Source organism: Talpa europaea (assembly GCF_964194135.1).
Source record: "Talpa europaea genome assembly, chromosome: X".
In the NCBI taxonomy this organism is placed as follows: domain Eukaryota; kingdom Metazoa; phylum Chordata; class Mammalia; order Eulipotyphla; family Talpidae; genus Talpa; species Talpa europaea.
Genome location: NC_140081.1, coordinates 77,575,810 through 77,589,307, shown reverse-complemented (window position 1 = coordinate 77,589,307; position 13,498 = coordinate 77,575,810). Strand labels below are relative to the sequence as shown.

The following is a 13,498-nucleotide window of genomic DNA, read 5'->3' as shown; positions in this document are numbered from 1 at the left end:
ATAAAAAAAAATCTAAAAGGTCAGAGGCCAAGTTGTGACTTATAATCTGGTTAAAATACATGTTTGTCAAAAGAATGAATATTAAAGGAAAATTTTAATAAAAATATATAGCACTCAGATATTAACAGAGTAAGGACTCTTCTTTCTGCTCTAAGAAATGCCTCACCATCACAACCATCACCAGCCTACACGACTCTAATAATTCAGTACAAATATTAATTCAAGACTGAAGGTTAAAACTGTAGCCAAGATTCAATCATCTAGGGGACTTTGTGATAAAACATGTATTTTCATGAAACAGACAGAAAAGACTAAAGGAAAGGCCCACAGGTACGTGGTCCCACTACATCACCTTCATGCACATAACTCATCATGAATGAAAGCTACATATAGGCTATGTCTATCTATAGAAAGACAAGCAGTCTATAGGGTGTATCTTACCTTATCATGCATAGTCCAACCAACATATTTTAAATAACTGTCATTAAGAAAGGCATCACTATACATTTTCATCCAAATGCCAATTTCTTCAATGCATATAGCTCGGATTTCAGCTATTGCATCGCTGAAGAGAGAAAGGAAAATTGTGCATGTTAGTACCACTATGCTACAACAGGACTTGTAGTTTATTCAAGACATGACAAATACTTCAGTACATACCATGAATATACCATTATCTTAAGAATTATTGGGAATTTAAAAGTAGAATTGGGCCTCCCTGGTGGCACAGGGGTTAAAGTCTCAGTGTTATCAAGCTATCGCTGGCCACTGTGGGATGAGTTAAATCCCTGGCCAGGGAGCTAACCCACATGGCGCAGCAGACCTCTTGTCTCGCCCGCTGTTCCCCTCAGTAGTATATTTCAGTAGATCAGCCTGTTCTGCTCCCCAATCTGTCTCTGGTGAATCCTCTCACCCCCAGCACCTTTGGCCTAGACCCTAGTTCTTGTATGAATAAATAAATAAAAGTAGAACTGAAGTATAGCCCCTGAACACCAGGAGCTTACAGTCTAGTTGGCAAAGAATAATTGTTACCACATAAACATTTAAAATTAAATAAAATCACAAATAAAATCCAATCCCCACATTTTATACCATGTCATATCCCAGCTTAATCACTCCTGCTGGGCATGATATAGTCAAAAGACGGCAGACATATTAGTCTGTGGTTAGCGCATAATTTTCCAAGCAAGAATTAGTTACACACAACACTGAGGCCAAGCTCAATTTGGATTTGAATGTCAGGCTAAATTATTTTTAATTCATCCTGTAGGCACTGGTGAGTCACTGAAGGCTTTTGAGCAAAGAAATAATGCAACAAAAGGACATTTTTAGGAAAACTGCAATAATCTCCAGGTGTGAGAAAGATGAGGGAATAAACTGAAGTAATGGTAACACTAATAGGCAAAAAGATAAGAATGGACACAGGAACATTACAAAGGAATCATTAATCTGATTCAATAACTGCCAAGCCAGAGAAATGAAGAAGTTGAATAAAAATGCCACCAAAATTTAAGAAAAGGTTACAGCAGAAATGGTGGTAAGATTACTACTTTATTTCTTTTCTGTGCTCACTCAAAATAACAAAAAAATGCTTCATTTATATCTGTATAAATTTTCCAAAAATATTCAAAAGGAGGAGAGTCAGGAGTCAGCATGTATAGTTTATAGTAACATAGTATTTCCAAAAACAATGAAGCATTCTGTAGCCTGACTGCTAACAATAGCAGTAGCTTCCATTTGCCCGGCAGCTAAAACATTACCCTATTTTTCAGATAGGAAACAACTTGGGGTCAGTTAAATAACTTACCCACAGTATCTAAGTCAGTAGAAGAATTTAAATTCCAGCAATAACCTTATTCCAGCACTCTTTCTACTATTCTTTGCTGCCTAAACCACTATATATCCAAACATGAATAAGTAAAAATTAGACAGGAAAAAAACGTGTCCCAACTTACCGGTATCTATGTACAAAAACGCCCTTAAATATTGCATTCATCATATTTTCTATTTCATCTTGATTTTCTTGAAGCTGAAAAGAATACATCATTTCTTTTCAATTATAAAGAAGACAACCAACAGCACATCTAAAAGTTGTTCCAGGAGCAAATGGAGGATTTTCCAGCATTTTGGTGGTTATATCTAATTTTTTATTCCAGTAGACAACGGTAACCACATAGAAAAATTAAATGTTACCTATAAGATAACTAAAGTCCCTTGATATCTGGACTATTTGACTTGGCTTTTAAATTTTACCAGGTAGATTAATTTTTAGTAAAGAAATGTTAGCTTGTTACTATACATATCTACTATGTAACATACATGTTCATATCAAAAAAGCATAGTCATATTTCATTATCTTGGTTTTTATTACCTGTAAAAGGACAGTCATGCTATCTAGTGCCTGCTCAAAAAACAAAAGTGAGTTGGGTAAAATCACTTGGTAAGAAATTTGTCTAATAAATTACTTTGAAGGAAACAAGGTTCATGTGAAATAATCAAATAAGGATTTCAAATCCTGGTTGGTTTGTCTACTCCCACATATTTTAATTTCAGAGCTTGAGAGTTAAGAGAAAATTATTTCAGAAATTGAGAGCTACCAGAAAACTTTTCCATAATATAAACATCAATTACCTTTATATTGTGTTCTATGCTTTTTTAAATGCATTATTTTCTCTTCCTAACTATAACCTTGCATTAGCAAATAATGCCAACAAGGTCACATACTTCTTATATTCATTAGCATAGTCAAAAGTACAGATGGTCTTACAAAATGTTTAAAATCTTAACTCTCATCTAGAGGTAATATTGTAATACAGGAATTTTAATTTCAAAGCCTACTTTCTTAAATTTACTCATTCTATTTTCACAAAATTAAACTTTCATCTAAGAAATAGGCTGTAATTTCTAGGACTAAGATGTGTGTAATGGTTACATAAAAATTATCTGATGAAATTTACTAAGTAAACCAAGGAACAAAATTCTTCAACTCCAAACTATATGAAGAATATAAGAAGTTTAGGGAGGAGAAAAATGTGGACAAAAATTTTGCTGGCTTCTTTTTCTTGAAGCAGGGCATTTAAAAAAGTTATTGATGAATTCACAATTACATATAGCTACCAAGCCCCCCAAATTTCAAGATCAGTAAATTTATGATTACGATGGCAAATATTTTAACTCCACTGATTACTAATTTTGAAACTTCAGACTGTGCCTATTAGGAAAAAAAAGTCCCCAATTATAACAAAATAATTTATCACCAATGAAGGAGGAATTTAAATCACAAATACATCACAAGATTTTATTGACTTATTTAGCATAAGGCTGAAAAAATATTTTCCTCATTCATTAATGTTATCCAATTGCTTCCCATACTACAACAAAGTACCAATTAAACACCCTAAATAGCCTATAAGTTATTTCTCTAAATGATTTCACATAAGTGAAACCTCATTTCATCAACTTGTTGGAATGGTCCTGGACTCCTTACTTGAAGCCTTGAACTCAATCCTAGTTGACACAGAGAGAAAATTTTGACATTAAGGATGTGTTGGCATGAATAGTCATCAAAAAAGACCTGTAAACAACCTGAAATGTTATTTAAATTTAAATCTTCAAAAAAAATTTATCAGACGAACTATAACCAATATAATTAACGGTGACTAAGTTGATCACATATTAATAGCTTAAATATCCAATACAAAGGTTTACCTCTTTCCGCTTTTGTAGCAGAAGTTCTAGCCTCTCATTGGCTCGCTTTCCAATCATTTTATTCCGTTCTGCCTCATACTGTCTTTGTGTATTATCCATATTAATGCTAAGATTTAGTGCCACATTCACCAAAGCTGTCATCAACTTCATAGCTATTTTTGAATAGAAAATGTTGAAATTAGTCTCACAGATGCAAAAATTTACAAATTAAGATCAAATTAAGATAAACTATAAGCAAGATGGGCTGCTCTGCTTCTAAAGGAAAGGAAAACTGCAACTGCTATAAATAATAGTAAAACAATAACTAATGTGCATTAAACACTATATGTCAGTTACTTAAATATTAAATTCTCTCCATGGATTATCTTCTAATCCTCACAACAGCTCTCAAAATTAATTATTATCCCACTTCATTCATGATGAAATCGAAGCACAGAGACTAAGAAATGTGCTTCAGGGCCTCCCTGGTGGCGCAAGGGGGTAAGTCTCAGCACTATGAAGCTATCCGCAGCCACTGTAGCACAAGTTCGATCCCCTACCAGGGAGCTACCCATATGGTGCAGCAGACCTCTCCTGATTCGCCCACTGTACCCCTCAGCAGTGTATTTCAGGCAATCACCTGTTCTGTTCCCCATTCTGTCTCTGGTGAATCCTCTCACTGCCACCACCCCCCTCCCCGTACCTCTGGTCTGTACCCCAGTTCATCTATGCAAAAATAAATAATCCTAAAAAAATGTGCTTTAGATTACAGTTGTTACAAGAAATTAAATGAGGATTCAAGACAAGGTAATCAGACTTCAGACTATGTTCAAATCACATATCCCCTACAATGACCTTTTTCAGATCATGATTCACCTCAGCAGTCATTTAGTTATCTCAATAAACCAAAGGGGAAAGGAGCTTGAGCGCCTTATGTCAAGTTACACTGTGAGTGCAGAAAGACTGGAGTTACATCAGTAGGATTTCCTTTAATCTCACGTTTACATATTATAAAGAAAATGAATGGTAAAATTATGAATACCACACCTAGAAGAAAAGTCAAGAAAGAGGGAGGGAGAAGTACAAAGAGCAAAATATTTAATAAAATGCTTTTTATCAGACGTTCTGCAAATTCCTACCTTATATTACTAATTGAAAGGTCTCACCATTTTACGCTTTTGCTTACTCAAGACTGTTGCTCAGACCTGGTTCACTAAATGGTAGGACAACACAAAACTACATCATAATGTGTGGCTATTGGCTCTCTTTAAAAGAGATTTCCCAGGGGCCTCCCTGGTGGCACAAGGAGTTAAAGCACCGCACTATGAAGCAATCCGCAGCCTCTGCAGCAAAAGTTTGATCCCGAGCTGGCCAGGGAGCAACTCACATGGTGCAGCAGACCTCTCCTGACTCATCCACTGCTCTCCTCAGCAGTGTATTTCAGTCAATCTGCCTGTTCTGTTCCCCACTCTGTCTCTGGTGAACCCTCTCAACCCCCGCATCTCTGGTCTGTACCCCAGCTCCTATATGTATAAATAAATAAATCTTAAAAAAAAAAGGGGGGGGGTTTCCCAATCATCTGCTCTGAGCTATTTTACACCCTCAACAAACTAGTTTGTCATTCTACTCTAACTAAAATCTTTCATCTTGGGTTTCCCTGGTGGCACAGGGGTTAAAGTCTCAGTGCTATCAAGCTATTGCAAGCCATTATGACATGAGCTGGATCCAGACCCCAGCCAGCAGACAACCCACAAGCACAGCAGATCGCTCTTGTCTCGCCCACTGCTCCCCTCAGTGGTGTATTTCAGTTAATATGCCTGTTCTGCTCCCAACTCTGTCTCTGGTGAATCCTTCCCCACCCCACCCCATCCCCCACCCACCCATCCCTCTGGCCTACACCCAAGATCTTGTATGCGTAAATAAATAAAAAATCTTTGAAAAATAAAATATCTCATGTTATACCATCATATTTGTTATTTACTTTAGCCATCAAAGTTTTTTTAAGATTTATTTATTTATTTATGTATGCCTACAAGAACAGGGGTACAGGCCAAAGGTGTGGGTGGTGACGGATTCACCAGAATCAGAGCAGGGAACAGAACAGAACAGTGTATTCTACTGAAATACACTGCTGAGGGGAGTGGTGCGTGAGTCAGGAGAAGTCTGCTGTGCCATGTGGGTAGCTCCATGGCCAGGGATCAAACTCATGCTGCAGTGGCTGCAGATAGCTTCATAGGTTGCGTCTTAACCCCTTGCGCCACCACGGAGACCCCAAGTTCTTGACATTAAATGATAACTTAAGGTAACAGACCAAAGTCACATTCATATTTTGTGACTTTCAACCTAAAAACAAAAACAAAACCTGTAGGGAGACTATATTTTATTTTTTTTTAAGCAGAGGACTTAGCAGAAGTACAGCTTTAATCACAGTTTTAATTCTTAGGAAAAATATTCTAAAGAAAAAAATCTCTACCCTTAGAGAATGAAAATTTTTTATATAAATTGAAGTAGTCTCTCACTAAGGCTTAGAATACTACAGTGACACTTAGTTGATCTATTCAAACTCAAATCAGAAAGCACATATTCAGCAATGTGTATCAATTATACCTTTAGCATAAAGAAACCAAAGAATTTTATTAACATCATTACCAAAATCACTTTTCTAGAATTGTTTGAGGTTTAGAAATGTAATTTGTTCCATTAAAATTTAAAAACCAAAAACCTAACTCAGTCTAAATTTACTAAGAAATATTTAAAAATCAACTTTTTGTGTAAGAGTAAGCATCATCCTGTAAGGACCATCATATGAGGAGGAACTACATAAACCAGAGAAAAAATAAGGTTTATTAGGACTACATGTCCAGAATGACTGACAGTCTTCCCAAATTTGCTGTCAATATCCTACCTGGTAACTCATTTTTCTATCACTAACCACCACTTTCTCTTCCTGTGGTATACTAAGTAATGAAGCAGATTTACCACAAGAAAATTTCCATATACAAACTATAGAATGCTTTCACAGAACTGAAACTGAAAATACCACCACATTCCCAGTAATTCAGGGGCTTGGAGGGGAGAGGAGAGCATGCTCTTAGTGATTACTTTATAAACAAAATAAATAGCATTACTTCATTTCTTTCAAGTGAAAATCATTTTCATCTCTAATCTAAGGAAACAAACAGAAAATGTTGCTAAATACTAACCTGCCAGGGTACTTGTATGTCGAAATGCTCTGACTTGTGAGTCAGACAATCCTGTAAGAAGTGAGATGACTGTATCCATCATGTACTCATCGTATATGATACTATATTGACACTGCCGTACTAATACACCAATGAATTCACAAAAACTGGATTTGAACTTTTTCCACTGAGGACCAGCCATGGTAAGTGGATAATCTCCACTATCCTAAAACAAAAATTTAAAACAGTAATTTCATTTCAAATGCATGACTTAATAAAATTTTACTTGTTTTTTAAATACCCTAGGCAAAAGCTGGTAAGACTCCTTCATCTCACCCTTTTTCTACTATAAATCCTCAAATTAAGCAGTATACAAAGACAGAGATACATTTGAACATCTCTATTCTTTTATTTTAAGACCAAAGTGGATATTCTGAACTTACCTTAACCACAGAAAATATAGACCAGTTATTCAGAGGTTAAATTAAAAGGCTCTCAGATGAAACAAGCCATTCCAATGAGCAAAGACATATTTATTAAAGTTCTTTAAAACAAAAACAGAACAAAATCTATTCTTTTAAATTTCGATTCAAAGAAATGAGATCATAATCTCAGCCAGCCTAATAGAATGATATATAAATTATAAATAATCAAAAGATTAAAATGAATAAACATAAGTTCAGGACATCAAATAGTCAATAAACATAAACAACCAAGTTATTTTTTTTTAAGAAAAGGAAATGAAGATAGCATAAGCCTGGGAAAGACAGGACTCAGAAATCTCTCCATACAAAGATGGGGCATCTTCCAATGAAATTACACTAAGATTCTCCATTAAAAACAATCAAATCCTTAAAAAATAAAAGCAGTGGGCCTCCCTGGTGGTGCAGGGGTTAAAGGATCAGCACTATCAAGCTATTGCCAGCCACTGTGGCATCATGAGTTCCATCCACAGCCAGGGAGCTGACCCACATGGTGCAGCAGACCTCTCCTGTCTCACCGGCTGCTCCTTTCAGTAGATCTGCCTGTGCTGCCCCTCACTCTGTCTCTGGTGAATCCTCTCAACGCCCTCACCTCTAGCCTAGACCCCAGTTCTTATATGCATAAATAAAATAAATCCTTAAAAAAATAAATAAAAGCAGAGACCAATACACAGAATCTCTGATAGTCTCGAACAAGAGTATCCAAATGTCTTAATGTCATTTTATCAGTACAGTTTAGTAAATTTTTTAACAATTAACTTCTCTCATTAGAATACTAATTTTTTAAGTCATGTCATACATAAGTTCAAATTATTCTTATTTAAGAAAAAGGACCTATTCCTCCCTCAAAAGGTTTTTTTCCATATTTTCTGACTGATTCATTTAGTGACTATATTGAAATGTATAATCTTAATGTTATTAGCAACTTGGTTTGTTGGTACTTTCAAATCATATTTCAGGATTCCTATCTCAAATAGTTGTTTCTTTTAATAAGAAGGTTCTCACTAAAACATTTAATATTAGAAAGTTAAAATATCCATAATTACCTCTCAACTACTTGGAGACTGATTAATAGCAACTTAATGATCATCAACGCTGTTTTAACAACTCTTGCCTATCTTTCAGATTTTGAAAATTCTTTCAACAGATTAAGAAAAAAATTATGATCAAATAAGATTCAAATGAGACTAGGCTTACTACTTGAAAATTCACGGTGAAAATTTTTGAAGACTGAAAGTACTGGTACTGGAATACTGATACTGAAGAGAACAAACAAAAGCCCCATGCCCTGAAGAAGTTACATATTACAGTAAATCTAAGTATGTTTTTATTGGTTAATTCTTCAAAGATATCACTGTGAGAAAAAGTCAGCTCAGGTCTAATTTACAATTTACTTTTATTACTATCATTATTATTACTCATGAAAAGTGAAGATTTTAAACAGTTATATATTCCTTTGCTTAAACTACCTGGTTCCCAGAATTTGACCAAATCTTCCTTTTCAAACATTCCTATGTTCTTTGGCTCTAAATTTTATTCCTTAAATTTTAATTTTTTGACAATAGCAGTAAGTATTTAATAAGTTTTCACTATACTTTAGACACTGAAAAATGTTAAGAAATTGTTCCCATTCCTAAATTCAATCTTCATAAAAAAAATCTATGAAGTGCTATTATTAATCCAATTTTATATGTCATAAAACTGATGTTAAGGCAACAATCTGCCCAGTATCACATAACCATCATCTGACTGAATCTGATGCCAAAGAACTTATGCAAAACACTAATACTCAGAATTTAAGAATACTTTCCAGAGTAAATCAAGACCAATGTGCATAACCTTATAAAAACATTTAGGGTATTAAGTTACCTCATCAAACTCTTCAGTCATTTTTCGAATTATTTCAGAATTCTGCATATGTCTAAACATTTCTGCTGTAACAACACCTGAAATTTGCAAGTGTGAGAAGTTAATACATGGCAGAATGAAAAAAAACAACACTAAAATATCTGCAGTCACACAATAAGGCACACTTTATCACATGAATGTATCATCTACCATGATACTCAATGCTATAAATAAAACACAAGAAAATGTCACTCTCAACATGCACAAGAACACAGCCCCACACTTCTAACAACAGTCCTTCCTTTACAGTACAATCACCCTTGGTCATTACTACCTGACTTACTTTTACTCATGCCTACAATATGTATACTGCTTAGCTCATTTAATATAAACCAAATGTCATCAAGTATGAGGCAGCATCCTGGATAACATTTGAAACTGTAAGGATGAACCTGAACATAATAAGGGAAAGAGTAATATGAAGAGTTCATTTTAGTCAGGCATCTTTATTAAACACTAAGATATATAAGGAAGTAAGCCTTACTTACTAAGCCTTTAAAAAGGCTTCATCAAAGCTAGAAGGGATTATGCTCAGTGAAGTAAGTGAGAAGGAAAAAGAAAAATATCAGATGGTTTCACTTATAGGAGGAATATAGGGGAACCAAATAAGGGATCAGGGGAAAAAATAATAACAACAACAAAAAATTAATAGGCAACTACAAATCAGAGATATTCTGCAGGGGAGGAGGGAGAGGTACCAAAACAGGGGAGGGAAGAGCACAAGGGACTATGGTGATAGTGCACGGGTGAACTGGAGGTGGGAATTCTATGGGAACTACACCTGCGAGGAGAAAGCAAACATTGCACAAAAATGAACTATGATGTAATATATATATATAAATAAATTATATCAAAAGGAAAAAAAAGAAAAAGTCTTCATCCTCTGAGTTTCAAATAAACATAACTTTCAGTTCCTGCCCATCCAGAAACCTGTAACCTTCTTCACAATTTAAAAGAATAACAAAATAACAACATAAAGAGGAGACAAAATAAACTATTAAAGGTAATACATAATAAATGTCATATTGAATGAGAATGACAATGGCTATTCACAGAAGGGGGGGGGCACGCGAGAGAGAAGGGAATGAATACTAAGTCAGGTGTTCCACAGAGGAAAAAATTGGATAAGGACATTTAGAATTTTAAAGGAGTACAGATAGGAAAAGGGGAAAGAATGTACATTATAAGTAGTAGTAAAAGTTAGCCAGGCAGAGATCAAATGAAAAGATTTCTAGGGAAACGTTATGAATAGGAAAACAATGCAGGAAAATGTACATGTATTTCCACTGAAGGGGGTGTCAGATTACCCAAAAAAAAAAAAAAAAAAAAACACCACATGTAAAGACTGGACTTTCAAAACCAAAATTCTGGATCGTTTATTCCTTGCCAGTCTTACCACTGAATGTCTTGGTACAGGAATGAGATTTGTTATAAAAACTGGATATAATAATAAGATTTATTTCAATTGGCCAGAGTTATATATTGTATATGCATGTGTGTGTACATAGATTTTAAAACACCTCATTCTCTTCTCAATCCCAAACTTGAAAAGAACTACCAATACTTGAGCTACTGAGTTCCTTCTCTATGGGCATGCAATTTAAAACCTTTTGCTAAGTTTAAACTACCAGAACAGGAATTAATGTCCATTGGGCCTCCTACATACCAACCGTTTCACATACTTTTTGCCCTGGTAACAGATACGGAAACTAAGGCTAAATCAAAGAGGTTAAATAATACATCTGAGGTTATTGAACTACATCATGCTACATACCCCTGAGGTAAGATCAATATCTAATGGCGGTGTGGAAAAGCCCTTACTTACCACAACATTAAAGAACCAAATGATTGTTTTTAAAATATTAGCACATTTGGAAGAAGTAACATTTCCCTGGCTAAAGAAACATTCTCAAGAAACTTTTGAAGGGTTTTCTTTTTATTTCAACCTAGACTCATCGTATCTCTTCAGAATCTTCCTATACTTTATACCCAAGTATGGGAAACTTGACAAAATACTAGAGAAGGACAAGGAACTTAATCCCTAAAACAATGTCAATGAGATTAAACATTTATATATAAATCTCAAAGCAAATATAATACATTTTGACAAATGTCCCATTTCTAAAGCACCTCTTCTTGAATCTTGTAGACCATTTAACTGCCACAAACCCCAAAATAAGCAGAAAAGAAACTAGCTGTCACAAACTCCATGCATGTAACTCCTGAGGTCGATGTGAAGGCACCATCAGGGCACCATCAGAGTCCACTGCCTTAAAAGTATGAGAAGCATGAAGTGAGACTGCTAAAAATGGGTAAACTGAAAAGAGAGAGCTGACCAGGAAAGAAGGAAACAATACTGGCCACCGTATCACCAACCACAGAAGAGCCTGGAGCCATTCAGTGTAGAGTGAAACGTCCCCCCACACCCCACTGTGCATGTTATAAGGCACAACTACAGTAAAATAACTGATGCTAGTAATGATAATCCCAAGTTTATAGGACAAGGTTAAAGTACACTGAGTCTACTTAGAAAAGTTTCTAAAGAGAATATAAAAGGATTCTATTCAAATGATTATTTTTAAAGTACTTAATGACCTTAACTTTGATTATATGGTAAACTCTCCTTTTATGGAAATTTCTTAATTCTAAAATAAATATTATAATAGTGCTTCAATCTACCTTATTTAAGTTTTCAGCACCTTAATTAAAAAAAAAAAAACTTGCAACCTACTTTGTGACAATGTATATCCAAATATTGAATGACAAACCTTTTGCTTTATAAACACACTAATGCCAGAAAAGAAATGAATCTGATAAAAGGAAAACAACATGACTATGACCATGTTTTAAAACTGACCAAACCATGCTGTTACAGAGAACACTGGCATCAGCTCAGCTGTTCCACAATCAACCTTTCAAAGAATCTAAAGAGAAAGTACATGGCCCTTGCTTAAATAACAGGCACATGCAAACTTCTACTCCAGAAAGACTGGATACATGCAAAATAAAGGCAATATTAGCACTGAATATTGTCATCAATAGACTCAATAAGAATGTAGTTGTCTATCAGGTATCACATACACAATGTTTAATATGCATACTGCACTGAATATTGTGATCAACTTCGTATAAAATGCATTAGCTTGTATGTGATTTTCCAATTCCAATAGCAGTAGTTTTAAAGAAGTGTTGCAGAATTAAAGGATAGACATAAGCAAACTGCTTCTTGGAATTCTTTTTGAGATTTATTCAAGTCAGTTATTCTTCAGCATCTTAATTTTTCAATATATTATGCAACCTTCCCTCCTGACTTCGATTGCTTATGTTTTTGGTGCCATATTCAGAAAAAAATGTAATTCCCCTGAAAACTCTGTTAACACGTATTTGCCTGGATATCTTCTAGAATTTCAAGTATAGGTCAAGTATTAGGGAGACACAGGATAGATGAGAACTTGCCCGTGATCTTTACTAACTCATTTACTAATGCAGCTCAGGGTGTATGACTCCCCAACTTACATAATCTTTTCCCCCTTGCCAAAATATGTGCTAAATATTTTTGTCCCAGAAGATATTTCTGTATTCTGTGTTTTCTCCATCTAACTGTAAAATCCTTTAAAATAAAGTAAAAACATTTTAATTAAGACCCCACCTCCAGAGTTTACCTTTACGAAGAACTGGCAAATTCACCAATACCTTAACTTACTTACCTACTTACATTTACTTACTTACTGTTATTCATGGCACCTTTTAATTCCCTACACTTTAAAATGCCCTGCCACTTGAACCTGTATCTCTTCATTATCTTCCTTCTCCCTTCTTAATCCATTTCTTTGTTCCTAAAACCAGATGCTGAAAGTGGGAAATGTATCTAATAAAAGTAACATAACAATTATAAATTACCCAAGTGTTTAGTTAACTTTCATGTATGAAAATAGCTTTCTTAACAGAGTTCTTACTTTGTTCTTTGCTCTTTTTAACTTATACCATCTAAAGGTGATAATGTAAGCAATTCAATAGGTTGGCATTATTTTCCATGTAAACTCTTAGTAAATGTTTGGTGGAACAAAAAGAAGAGACCAACTAAGAACACTGCTGCCAAAAGAAATTTATCTTACCTTTACAGCCCGAACACTGAATAAAAAAGTTGATGAGGTCAAGAAGTGCTATATCTCGGTCATGCTTGTATGACTCTATCCAATCATCTACCACCGACTACAGCAGAGGGGGAAAAAAAACATT

General features: G+C 34.8%; 1 protein-coding gene across 3 annotated transcripts in view; it reads right to left on the bottom strand.

The window, feature by feature from the left end:
* Positions 1–13,498, bottom strand: part of STAG2 (STAG2 cohesin complex component) — a gene marked incomplete at both ends in the record, with an annotated part of 69,028 nt that overhangs the window by 42,149 nt on the left and 13,381 nt on the right. For all 3 annotated transcript variants that reach the window (XM_084258597.1, XM_084258599.1, XM_084258598.1), the window contains 6 exons: positions 442–565; positions 1,956–2,029; positions 3,709–3,860; positions 6,891–7,095; positions 9,221–9,297; positions 13,375–13,471. In XM_084258597.1, the coding sequence (XP_084114723.1) occupies positions 442–565; positions 1,956–2,029; positions 3,709–3,860; positions 6,891–7,095; positions 9,221–9,297; positions 13,375–13,471 (729 nt within the window). The remainder of the gene's footprint in view (positions 1–441; positions 566–1,955; positions 2,030–3,708; positions 3,861–6,890; positions 7,096–9,220; positions 9,298–13,374; positions 13,472–13,498) is intronic.